Raw genomic sequence first — 14,349 nt, forward strand, 5'->3', positions numbered from 1 at the left:
ACTTAGATGGTTAGGACATGTCCAAAGAATGACCCAAGTTAGAATGCCTAAAATCATGTTAAGCGCTACAATAGGTGGTAAAAAGAGAAAAGGAAGACCTAGGACCAAATGGAGCCATGAAGTTAATGATGACCTGAGGTATCTCAATGCAACCAATTGGAAAGAACAAGCAAAAATGGAGGAAGATTGTAAACCAAGCCATGAGCCTGCTTGGCTCGAAGTGCTAATGTGTATGTGTATGTATATTTTACTAAACATGATTATTTTCCAATTAGAGAGTATTTTATTCAGTTTCTATTTATTTTGATATTGTAGGTTATATTATAAAGGGCTTACTAGTTTATCCTACAGTGCCCATATTAATATCAAGATAAACTACATAGTTTGGCCTAGGCCAAACTAGTTTGTCCTGAAATGGGGTTTGGCCGGAAACATATATTGAAAAGTAATGGTGATAAAACCGACCCTGGTGGTAAACCCTTGGATATTCAGAAATTATGCCGTTATCTTTTCTGATCTATTTATGTAGAGTTTGAGAGTGTCTGCTACTTCTTCTGGAAGTTGATCGTTTTATTTCTGTTTTATTTCCGATCGTTTATGAAGGGGTGGCTTCCACCCCCTAGTAATACAGAGGAACCTAAATCCAAATTTTCACGTAAATCCGTAGCGACTAAGAAAATTACTCCAAAACGGTCATTTACTGGGCTAATTTACATTTTTTTCTTTTCATTTTTTGATTATATTTTTACATATTAAAAGTATATTTTAGTGATACAATATTCATTACCACGAAGGACTATGTTAATTCTAGCGATAAATAGTAATATAAAAGTTCAAATTTTTTGATAGTTATGCACTTTAAAAATTTCAGAATGTCAGCAAAATGTTTTCTGTTGATAGCATTCGTTTTAATGTGCTCCTTAGTAGATGCCAGACCAACACACTGTGAGAGGTGGAACGGTGATAAGGAATTTCGCTGTCTTAAAGATAATCACAAAGCCGATAAAGTAGCAATCCACAATAAGACCGATCATCCTGTTACTTTCAAAGTAGAAAAGTGGTTATCAAAGTGTGGAAGTCCTGGTCAAAAGTATTCTGATCTAAGGTATGGTTTTGTTGAAGGAGCTACTATTACTATAGATGTCAGTGAAGTTAAACCTGGAAGTTGTCACGAGATGTTTATTTCTAAATGCAAAACCGGAAGTAGTAATGTCAATTGTCTGGATGTAATAACTGCAACACCAGTTCTATAATTGTACTAAATGCTACGATTTAAAATGGTTTTACTGTTGTGCTTCAAGCTGTTGTTCATAAAAAGCTATGTTAAATAAAAAAAAAACGTTATAATAAAACGCAGTTAATCTGTAAAAAATCATTGATTTTCAAATCCAAAATTTCTTATAGTAAAAAAAAATCATTGATTGTTGTTCATAAAAATGTTATACAGGGTTTTGATGGTTCTAACTAAACGGTAGATGAGGGATAACTGATGATAATTCTGTGAAGACGTACAGCTGATTTTGCTTTGCTTTTTTTAAAACAATTATAAAGAATGAAAAATCAGTTTTTTAAATAAGACGTTTCTTGTGTATTTTAGAAAAAAATGTTTTAAATAAACGTTGTAGTTGGTCTTAAAAGGTTCTTTAATTTGATGGTATGTTTATTGAAATATATAAACAATTGACCGATATAATTGCAAAAATCTCTTATTTTTGCAGTAATTTATAAATACTAATAACTTTATTTTTTGCCTGACGGCCTATAATTTAACTCTTTTAGATTATGTCTATTAACGAGTTTTTTAAGTAAGCTAAATTTAAACCAGATCGACCAAATAGTTTATAAGTTATTCAATTTGTTTATCCCAGAAAGCAGTTGTTTAAACAGCTGGTTTTGCCCTAACAGTGATTCTAGAGATATCTAGCAGATCGCAATCGATTACTTGAGATTTTAGTTTAAAGATGTATGTATTAAAAAAAATTTTAATATTTCATCAAAATTGTTGTTAAAAAACCATTTGAAAATGCCCTGATTTTTTACTTAAAAACAAAAAGAATAACTTTGACATTTCATGTGACTTAAATGTAGGCTCACAGAAAAGCTGGTGAAAAAATACACATTATACGCTGTGAGCTCGTACGTAGAGGGGATATTTATAAATTCGCGAGCGCCAGTAGTGGCAAGTCTGTAAACGTTTACCGGAAATTTGACATAAATATCAAAGTGATTAATTTAAAATTAAAATTAAAAACATTAATTATAAAAAATATTAGTTGGTCAAAGATGTGGTATATATTTTTACCTTAAATATACTTACGTTTTAAATACTGAATTTACGTTTTTTTAATGTTCCGTAATATGTAATCATAAATTAATCTAGTAATCTTAGCGCCATCTACACGATAATTGTGAAAGTATCCGAAGTAAGAAATTAATATTTCATCAATAGAACGTCAAAATGATTAGCAAAATCTTAAAAAAATCTATTACAATTTAATTACTTTTTAGCGTTGTAAATATTAAGCGATAACAATTAAATCATAAATTTAAAAATTACCGGTGAAAGTTGAATTAGTAATCCGCCAGGAGCGACACCAGCGAAGCTCAGAGCGTATAAAAGAAAAAAAGAATTTTATATCACCAATAGAAATCACGTTAGCATTTGTTTTTTAATAAATCATATTTCAATTGTTTATAAACATTAAGAGCTAAGAATTGAACAGATCGTATCTGATAATCTACATTTTATGATCCAATATATGGACTGCATATGCACTGAAATAATAAAAAATTATGACCCTTTAAAATGAAAATAACAAAGCAGAATATATAGAGAAACGTAATAGAGCAAAGATAGCAGCTAATTGGCGCGGGGAGTCGCTGAAGCAGCGGTCGCCATGTTGCCGGCAGTCTTTTAGCGTCATCGCGTGTGCTTAGGCTGTCAGGGTGTTTGTCAATTTCGATGGCTTCACGGATAATTCTCGATTTTAAGGAGCGGACAGTGGCGATGGTTTTTGCTTTCTCGAAATCTATTTTGTGACATAAAAATAAAAATGTATACCATTTTTATTCAGTTGCAAAGCGAAGGCAAAACAATCTTATTTTTCACTTAGAATACGGAGCGCAGTCCAGCACTCTGAATCGACGATTTTTGACTCTTATCTTATCTTAGTCAAGAAACCAAGTACACAAACATACTATAAAATTTAATTTATGTGGAAATAGCGTATGTTTTATGTTTCACTTTTTCCTAAAACATTCGAAAGGGTTCTCTTATTTTCATCATAACTTTCTTAGTTTTGATGCTATCAACTTCATCTGGAGCTCATTTGATAGGTATTTTTGAGTACTTTGACAAGTTTTTAGTAAGTATATTTTATAAAATGCATCGTTTTCCCGTCATTTAATCTTTAGTACTTAGATTTAGTACTAGCCGAAAAAATATACATTTAATCACTTATAATGTATAATCAATAACTTTTAATAATTTCTAAAAGGTTTTTCAAGTAAGGTATCTATTCAATTTTTTTATATCTTCAATTTTGATAATCATAACTATTTTGATAAATCTTAGTTTTTGAATTATTTATGAAAGACCACTTTACACCAAGCATTTTTTTACGAAAAATTCAAATCTTTGATCATTAATAACTCAAAAAGTATTGATTTATTTTAATAAATTGATATTACAAAATTTGGTCCCTCTATCGATTTGTGGGGTTATTTTTAATAAAATAAATTTCACCCCCTAGAAGGGGTGCCATCAACCCCCCAGGGTAAAAGCGCAAGTTGGCATTATGTCACTTTTGTTTCTTGATTGCTCTAAATGCTCTAAATACTCATCAATTTTCATGCAAAATGATGGAGGTTCAACGTAATCGAAGGTGAAAACCTTTAGTGATTGCACTAATTTTCCCCTTTCACCCCTTATTGCCACTTCCTGTATCCACTGATATGAGGTGTCAGCATGAAAGGGATCATAAGGAATTATCAATATCCAATGGACGCATTTCACATGCCAAACTCCATATTACTTATGACGATGATTTTTCGGCTCTAGCTCTTAGTCTATAATATATTGTCTGAACTAGAAAAACGGCGCTTTATACAGATATTAGATGGACAACTGCCTTGCTCAAGCAGATATAACTTGATATAAAAATAGCAGAAAATGCAGATATGAAAATGTCACACTGTTTGCGTTCGGTGCATCATTGATTTTGGTTAACCATGTAATGACGCTAGTGTCATCAAACGACAAATAGTTGAACCATAAACGTAACACTTTTTGAGATAGGATTTTGTAGTTATATTATATTATACTGTCATCGTTGCATCGTTGTCTTTTTAAAGACAGCTCACATGCTATGATTTTTTTGTGGCGGATATTCTTGAGTTGGAGTTGATTTCATATAATCGAATGAATTATTTTTCAGTAAAGTCGTCCCAGGAATGCAACTAGTAAAAATTGGTAATATCATTTTAAAGTCTTCTACTTTAAAATGTATAATATATGTCTGAATTGCCGATATAAATGAGTCAGATTAAATAAATTATTAGAAGAATTTTTTACTAAGCAACAACATTTTTGTTTAATTTAGTAGTATTTTTTATTTTGACAACGACACCCGATTTGGGCGTCAAAACGTTAATAAAATTATTTTTTTTTCAATTTAATTGTGGCTTATTTTCCATCTAAATAGTTAATTATTAGTGAAATAAAACAGTTGCGATATTTATTTTCATTTCTCTATAGGTGAGGGTGAGGATATATTAAAAATATAATATTAACAAACATACATTTATTTAACAGTCATTAACAATGTTTTAACTACTGACGGTAGTAGGTATTCAATATAATGTATTTTGCATTAATAATAACGACTCATTTTTCTCCACATTATAAATATGCAAGATTTATATTTGTATAATTAAAACCTCACAAGGGTGAAGGTACCTACGACTATTGAACCTAAACATACTAAACTAGCAACTATTTTAAGCTCATAGATAAAAATACTGCATATTTTATGTTCCGTTTTTATCTTTATGTTTAAAACTTATGTGATTTATTTTATAAATCTAAATATTGTTCAATAGACCGTTGAGAATATTTGGAATTTATCAAAGGTAAGAGTATCTTTTAATTTTTCAATTTTATGTGGATAAGCGATATTAATAAAAAGTAGGTACAAAAAAAATCACTTCGCGTCAAAAAAAACTGGTACAAGTCTATAACCGAAAATCGTGTTTTTCTAGTTGTGTAAATTGGTCTTGTCACATATGTCATTCTTATTTCTAGGCAACGTTGCCAGTTCAACTAAAATATTATATCAAACCAGGTAAAAGCAGGGCTGTGCGGCAGACCGCAAGTTTTTAGTAGGTTTACTAAAAATTAAAACAACATCGAGCATTCTCGATTAGTCAGTCACATTTATTTAAACATGCATCCTGAAAAATTCTCTTATTAATTTTGTAATGTTCCATCATCTCAATTAAGTACCCATAAATTAATTCGTGTTCTATAGGGCTTTTCATCGATTGTCATTTGTTTCGAGCTTCTGTCATGTGTCACATAATATTAATATATCTACGTCATACTTCTTAGGTTTGTATCATTGGTTATATCAATAACGTATGACGTAGATATATTAATATTATGTGACACATGACAGAAGCTCGAAACAAATGACTGTGAATGAAAAGCCCTATTATAATTTATGACAGATATGATATGAATGACAGATAATAACTCTAGACATGACATTAAATTATTATGTTTAATTTAAAATCGAGAAATGTGAAGGGTTTCTCGTAAAGTTGTGGGATACTAATAAATAAAACACACTGGAAAAATTAAAATTTGAAATTAATAAAAAATGAATAACTTTTACAGCGAACAATTGTGAAACTTAAATATTATGTATTACAATAAAATTCGAAACTGCTGAAATATTAAGCACATAGGTGGAAAATGTCGCCTGTCAAAATGTTCAATGTGTTTTATTAAATGTATTCATTTTTTTTTCGAATCATGAGAAATATAATAAGAATTTTTCACAGAAATACGCCAAAGTTAGGCCACACACATTACCATAATGTGTATCGTTTGCGTTCCGTCACAGTGAAGTTATTATAAATATTGACAATCTGAACCGTCAAAATTTTTATTTTATCATTTCTTGTTTAAAAAAATAATAAAATTGATAAGATAGCCTCAGTTGAGGAGAAAGTAATAATAATAAAGATGTTTTATTCAGTCAATAGTGTGCGAACAATAAGGTAAATAATAACGTGGGCCTAACTTTTACACACATGCCTACTGTGGCAAATGTAGGTATTTTTCAAAATGTTGAAATGTGTTTAAATCCTAGAACAATTTTAGCTTTTGTTTTTAATGCAGATTTTAATCCCATACAAATAGCTTCTCATGATTTTTGTTGTAAAATGATTAGGGAAGCAGGAATTTAACAGTTTAGAATTTTACATTGAGTTACCTATGGCCCGTTTTACGATTCACCACCATGATTTTTGAACGTTATTTTTTGTATTTAGATTTAGTGCAATTCCATTATCTGTGCTGGCAACAACGCCGTGATTCACGAGCCATTGTGTCCAGTCTGAACACAGGTGTACATTGGGAAAAAAAGTGTACCAGTTTTTTTTGACGCGAAGTGTACCTACCTACTACAATGTGCTTTTACGAACAATGAATTATTTTTATTTAACGTTATGAGATAATACACTAATCACAAAAGTATCGCAATAATTTTTAAAACAAAAATAAATTTAAAAGTAATTTTTAATTTTTAGCAGAATGCTACAATAAGTACTCGCTTATGGTCTCCTTTAAGTGTCTTCAAACCCATAACATTTCAAGTTAAAGTGTGTTTTTGTCGAAAAAAAAAAAGTAAACAAAACGTTGATAAGAGAGAAGATTTATTTTGGACATTTGTGTTAGAGAATTTGATCTGTGCACTATGTCTGCTTAACTTTTCAATGAGGAGATGCGTTCTTACAAAAAAATGAATAAGTTAACATTTTGCACGGCAATGCTCGCCCGCACGTTGCTAGAATAACAATGCAATATCTTCAAGAGTTTGGTATTCAAGTTCTCGATTGGCCAGCAGTCAGCCCAGACCTAAACCTAATTGAGCATGTTTGGGACTACCTAGAAAGACGCAAAAGAGCCCGTATCGTCGCTCCAGATATCCCTGATGAACTGGGAAATGCTTTAACGAAAAAACGGGAAAATTTGGAATTGGTGTACATACGGTCTGTGACAAGAAGCCTTCCACAGAGAATGAGGGACATCATTAGAGGCAGAGGTGCTAATGCCAGATATTAAAATGTTCAATTTGTCCTTGCAGTTTATTATTTCATAGATTTGTATTTTTCAGTTTTGTTGAATAAAATTGTTATTTTAATTTTTTTGACCTGTTAGTCTTCGATTTCTCATTTTACTGGAATAAACCACTGTTAAATATTCCTACGTTTCATTCCCTGGCATTTCCAAAAAAAAAATAAGAGATAAGTAGGTACTACATAATCAAAATTTCTAGATTTAATACACTTATGCGATACTTTTTGCGACGAGTGTATTTCCACTGATCTTCGCTTGGATGTTTAGATTCATAAGATGGTTTGGTTAAGGTTGTAATATATTTACTTTACTGAGGACCGGGTTCGACCCATTTCCGTGCCATCTGAAACTCCTCGTGCCTCGGAGGGCACATACAGCCGTCGTCGCTCCCGGCTAAGTAATCGTTAAAATGAAAACTTTCGCTAGAAAGTTACACGAATGGAAGATGTACAAAATAGTATATTGTGCAAAAAGTGCAGAAAGTTACTAATTTTTCTTAAGTTTGAAAAGTTGCGGTACGAGCACAAGCGAGTGCCGCGATTCAAACGAAAGAGAAATTATCTTTCTGCACGTGTTACACACTATACTTTTTCTACAACCACAGTTTTTGCTAAAAATAAAAATCACAATTTCCAAACGAAGATTTATTATAATATAAATTATAAATTTTAAACTGTATTTAATTAATTCTAATAAATTTAAATTCCTTATACCGAAACAAACTACACAGAAATCAGTTAAAAAATTAATGCATTGCCTTAATTTGTTTGAATTTAAACTATTTTAAATAAATTATTACAAAATAATGTTATATTTGACGTTATATTTATGCAGTCACGAATTTCCGCCAGACCTACTTCATTCGACGTATCTTGCTGAGGTTGCTAAATCCTTATTGGTTAATTGATAATTATAAAATGTTTATTAAGAATAAAATTTTAAAATAAAACAGTCGTAACATCCATAATTTAATTTCTATTCGATAATTAGGTATAATAATAATTGCCTTACAGGTTGTATATTTGCCTACATTTTAACCATAGATGTAAACAGAATATTATAACGTTACTCAGAATGAGGTAGTCATTTGTAAAATACCAAATTTAAAGTTCAAAAATAATGTGTTAAAGTAGCGAATTTTGCAGATTTCTCGGACATGAGTTAAATCGGTTCTTTTTGGAAAGGCACTAGCAAATCTAATATCTTAAATAAAACCATTTCATCTAAACATGTATTATGATTTTATTGTGGAATGTATTGGTACTGTGCAAAAAAGAACTTTCCAGCACAGATACGTCACTTTTCTGCAAACTAATGTCATAAATCTTATACTGTGAGAAAATATCAACGTTGTTAACATATAACTGTGCAGAAAAGTGCACTTTGAATAGTGGTTGTAGAAAAAGTCAATTTGTTGCAGCGCCACCGGTTTTTAGCCCGATCAAAGAACAATCTGACTAAAAAAAAAATAAAGGAAGGATGAAAATTTGGGAATAGGTAGTTGAAATTGTCTATTATTATATAAGAAAAAGTTTACAATTCTACATCCTATCGAATACCCCCTATCGAAGGTGAAAAATATACATTCAAAATAAGTCCGGAATTGCATCAAATGGCTAATTCTAAGCAACTTTTGTTCTATAGAGTTTTTTCCCTAAGTCAACACTTTTCGAGTTATTTGCAAGTGAATATGTTCATTTTTAACAGAAAAAAACATGTTTTTGGACGGTTTTTCGGAGCTAACTCAAAAAGTTAGTATTTAAGCGAAAAAAAAATCTTATAAAAATATAACTTATATAAAACGAAAAAAAAAAATGGTGTATGCTTGAGGTCTGTAGACCCAGTAGAAGCAGAGTTGTAGCTAATTAAAAGTATGTTCTTCTTCATCAAATTTCAAATCGAATATTTCACTGTGAAATAACCCAAAAACTGAGCACTTTTCGAGGAAAATTCATTTCAACTTTTTTAAAGTGTTTAAAAAAAGGTTTATTTTTGTTTCTTAAAAAAACTTGTAACATTAAAAGTAAGTGAGTTACGCTCAAAATATTGTTGGTCCCTTTTATTTTTTATTAAAAAAAATCTCGAAAATCACTTAGCCTAATTAGCATCACAAATAAATTTTATCATTACCACATCACAAGCTACTTTGCTTATGTATTATTTATATGATCTGTAAGTTTCATCGGTTCAAAGTGCTTAATTTTGAAAAAGATGTAGTTAAAATGGCTTGAACGAGTAACTAATCACGAGTTTAGACAAATTTTGAACAGCCATGGCATAACCAATTTTTGTCTAACAAGAAAACAAAAAAGCAAAAATATTCAGAAAAACAAAATGTACATTTTATTACTCTTTAAGATTTTTGGTATTACAAATAATTTTTAAGTTAATTCCATGAAGAATTTCATTTTTTTTTCAAATTAAAAAAATGTTTTATTTTAAACCCAAGTTTTTTTTCAAAAATGAGCAATTTGAACCAATGAAACTTGTAGATAATATAAACAATACATAAGTAAAGTAACTTGTGAACCGGTAACGATTAATTTTATTTGGGAAGCTACTTAGGGGGTGATTTTCGCGATTTTTGTACCAAAAAATAAAAGGGACCAACAATATTTTTAGCATAACTCACTTATTTTTAATGTTAGAAGTTTTTTTAAAAAACAAAAATGAACCTTTTTTAAACCTTTTAAAAAAGTTGTAATGAATTTTCCCCGAAAAGTGCTCTGTTTTTTGGTTATTTCACATTGAAATATTCGATTTGGAATTTGACGAAGAAGAACCTACTTTTCATTAGCTACAACAACTCTTTTGCTGGGTCTGCAGACCTCACGCGTACACCATTTTTTCAATTTTTAACAAGCTATATTTTTACTCGGAATATTTTTTCGCTAGAATACTTACTTTTTGAGTTATCTCCGAAAAAACGTCCAAAAACCTGCTTTTTTTCTGTTAAAAATGAATATATTCACTTGCAAATAACTCGAAAAGTATTGACTAAGTGAAAAACTCTTTAGAACAAAAGTTGCTTAGAATTAGTCATTCTATCCAATTCTGGGCCTATTTTGAACGTATATTTTTTCACTCCCCAGAAAATATTTTTCACCCCGTATTTCCCAATTTTTGTAAAATGGAGGGGATGTAGCATTGTAAGCTTTTTCTTATTATATAATAATAGACAATTTCAACTACCTATTCCCAAATTTTCATCCTTTATTTTTTTGGAGGTTTTCGTAAAATTTTGTGTTCCCTGAGCGGGCTATTTAAGGACTTTCGAAACGAAAATGGTACCTATCTAACATACTTGAAAATAATAATGTTACAATATCTCATATTTATTTATTTATTTATTTATTTATAAAAATCCAAACAGGTCCTAAAACCTTTTTACATGGACAGTTATAATCATAAACTTTATATAACAAATATAACTAATATATACAGTCATTAGCACAACTATTGATAGGCAGATATAGAAGACTTTAACACAAAAACAGCTAGACTAATGATATCTACTATCCATCTACTAGTTTAAAGTGCTCTTGCACTATACGTCTATAGCAACCAACTGACATTGTAAAATCAATGTTTTTTACTAAATTTATATTGTTCGCTAGTTTCAACATGACCTCTAGAGGAGAGCAAACAGATGTTCTTATTTTTCCAAACAACAACTGATATCTCGTTGCTTTTCGAGGAACATTAAATGGTATCCGCATTCGTAAATCAATTGTACCTGAAATATTATTAATTATTTATATAAAATCATTGCCATTACAAATTTGCGCCTACTAGTCAAAGACAAAACTTCAAATTCTTCCCTTAGCATGGTTGATCTTATGGTTCCATAATCAGGCCATCGATGATGTTTTTTGAAATACAAATAACGAAGAAACTTATTCTGAACTTTTTCTAGTGCCTCTAAATGTACTTGAGGTTGTTGTCCCCAAATAATGGAACCAAATTCTAATATTGGTCTAACTAAAGTATTATATAATATTTTTATACCCTTAATACTAGTAAAATCGCAAGTTTGTCGACATATAAAACCCAGCATACGGTTCGCTCGTTTTGCAGCTTTACCAATATGTGTAGCAAATGACAGTTGATTATTATAAATCAAACCCAAATCCTTGACCTCACTGGTCCTTTTTAAAACATTCAGTCCTATTAAATAATCAAATACTATTGGTTCTCTTTTACGGGTAATAGACATAACGTAGCACTTATTTATATTGAATTTGATCTTATTATTGTCACCCCATAAAATGTTCTCAATATCCCTTTGAATCATTACGCAATCCCTAACAGTTTGAATTATTTTGAATAACTTAAAATCATCTGCAAATAATAAGTAATCTGAATACTGGATGACGTTTGCTAAATCATTTATAAACATTAAGAACAAAAGTGGTCCAAGATTAGACCCTTGTGGTACTCCCGAGTTAGCCTTAAATTTACCAGAAGTATTTCCATTGTGTTTTACAACAAAACTCCTATTCTGCAAATAACTTTTAAATAACTTTATTAGATTATCAGATAAGCCAAAATTACATAACTTTCTTAAAAGAACATCGTGTTTTACTTTATCAAAGGCTTTTTCGAAATCCGTATACACTACATCCAATTGCAATTGTTTTTCTAACGCATTGTTTGCAGACTCGGTGAATGAAATAAAACTTGTGTTTATCGAGCGACCCGACATAAAACCATGTTGATGATCATTAATACTATTTTTGACGTGATTATATACATGAGCATGCAATATTTGTTCGAAAATTTTTGATGGAGCACACATAATAGCGACTCCTCTATAATTTTCAATATCTCTTTTGTTACCCGCCTTAAATATTGGAGTAATTGAAGATAGTTTCCATTTTTCTGGAAATTTTGAATAAGTTATTATTAGATTAAAAATATGTAATAATGGTAACTTTAACCACTCTTGGCATGCCATAAAATATACGGGGGGATGCCATCTATACCGGCAGCTTTCTTTGGTTTCAGCTTTTTGACTGCATTATCATAATCTACGCTTGTTATTGATGGTAAATTCATGGTTTATGTACCGACTATGATAATTTTCTGCCAATGCGCGATAATGTCAGAGGTCATAATATACTTAATGGTGATTCAGCAGGTAGGTACTTTGAAGATGTTCAGATTACAACACTTTAGTCTTGTCGAAAATCCCATAATAAATTAAGGAATATGATGAAAAGAAAGATTAATACACGAAATCCAGTTTCTAACTAAATTACAATATTTATAACGTAAAAAACTCGAGGGAATAATATTATTTAGCAATATAAATCACAAAGGTTTTAAAGAAGAAGAATAAATAAATACATTAAAATAAACCCAAAATAAATGATTCAATTTTATTAGATTCAATTAGACCGGGCAGTATCGTCGCCCCCGCTAGCGAAATTATTCCGATTCGATTTTTTTGCACAAACTTACTCAAAAAGAGGTCCTTATAACATATCCACAGGGTGCCGTGGTCGAAAAATTGTTTAAACAATTTTTTTTAAACAAATTCACAAAAATAAGTTTTTCATTTCGAACATTTTTTTTTAGATAACCTGCGACATTCTGAGCAAAAAAGGTCTCTTGTCATTTTTTTCTAAAATTGATTGTTGTTGAGTTATATGCGATTAAAAATTTGAAAAATGCGAAAATGGCCATTTTCAAGGCTTAATAACTCGATTAAAAATTACTATTATGAAATTCAAAAAGTGACCAAATCAAGTTTCAAACCCCTTCTTCAAGGTCCTAAAGAGATTTTTGTAATTATTTTATTACAAAGCCGTTATTTTTAATTATTAACAATTAGCGCTATAGTCCAGGAGATATCGTCGCCCCCATTAGTGAAATTATTCCGATTCGATTTTTTTGCACAAACTTACTCAAAAAAAGGTCCTGAAGAGAATTTTGTCATTATTTTATTAAAAAGCTGCCATTTTTAATTATTAACAATTAGCGCTATAGTTCAACTGTATCATCGCCCCAGTTATCGAAACTATTTCGATTCGATTTTTTTGCACAAACTTACTCAAAAAGAGGTCCTTATAACATATCCACAGGGTGCCGGGCGGTGCCGTGGTCAAAAAATTGCTTAAACAATTCTTTTAAAACAAATTCACAAAAATAATTTTTTCATTTCGAACAATTTTTTTTAGATAATTTGTGACATTCTGAGCAAAAAAGGTCTCTTGTCACCTCTTCTTGAGTAAGTCTGTGCAAAAAAATCGAATCGGAATAATTTCGCTAGCGGGGGCGACGATACTGCCCGGTCTATATTACAATCAGTTGTGGTTTAATCTCTTAGGCGGCGTTCGCACTCGGGCGATAAATCGTAAGCGATATATCGTAAACGATGGGCATACGCACAAAAAAATACTTAAAATCTAAGTAGAGACGATAAAAAAAGTTCACTTCCGCGCGATTGCACAACATATCACAAGTGATATATCGTTCGAAGCGCTGCGTGTCGGTCGCCCTCACGATTTGTTGCATACGATATTGATATTTCAAGTTGTATTTATTCATTTATTTATTAGGTGAAGCAAGCCAGTAATCAAATTGTTAACTCCTAGTGTAAATATTTATACAGTATGGTGCAAATGTTTGGAATAAATTAGTTATTTCGTAAACCGGCGACTTTAAGGAAAAATCTCGAAACAGTCAATTTTTATTTTTCAGTTATGATATTTTAGGATATTATCATACGAGTGACGTCATCCATATAGGCGTGATAACGTAATATATTTTTTTTTAAATGAGACTAGGGTCGAGTGATGTCTCATTTGAAAGGGAAAAGAATTTTTGTTAAAATAAATTAATTAACAAAAAAAGAAGAATGTAGGTAATTTATTTAATTCAAAATACATTTTATTGCTCCCAGAAAACCGAAAAACATATTTATTTGACAACCCGGAGTATTATGTACCCAGTATTTTCTTTTTCTTTTCATTCTACGCCTA

The 14,349-nt window shown here is 30.5% G+C and overlaps 1 protein-coding gene across 1 annotated transcript; it reads left to right on the forward strand.

Moving 5' to 3' along the window:
- Positions 1-872: 872 nt before the first annotated feature.
- On the forward strand, positions 873-1,253 carry LOC126885432 (uncharacterized). The gene has a single exon (XM_050652002.1). It carries the CDS (start codon positions 873-875, stop codon positions 1,251-1,253), a length of 381 nt encoding a protein of 126 aa, XP_050507959.1.
- The last annotated feature ends 13,096 nt before the right edge of the window (positions 1,254-14,349 follow it).

This window comes from Diabrotica virgifera, chromosome 5 (assembly GCF_917563875.1).
Source record: "Diabrotica virgifera virgifera chromosome 5, PGI_DIABVI_V3a".
Lineage (NCBI taxonomy): Eukaryota > Metazoa > Arthropoda > Insecta > Coleoptera > Chrysomelidae > Diabrotica > Diabrotica virgifera.

Bases quoted from the DNA above. Each gene is read 5' to 3' on its own strand.
- LOC126885432 (XM_050652002.1), top strand. From the start codon at position 873: ATGTCAGCAAAATGTTTTCTGTTGATAGCATTCGTTTTAATGTGCTCC.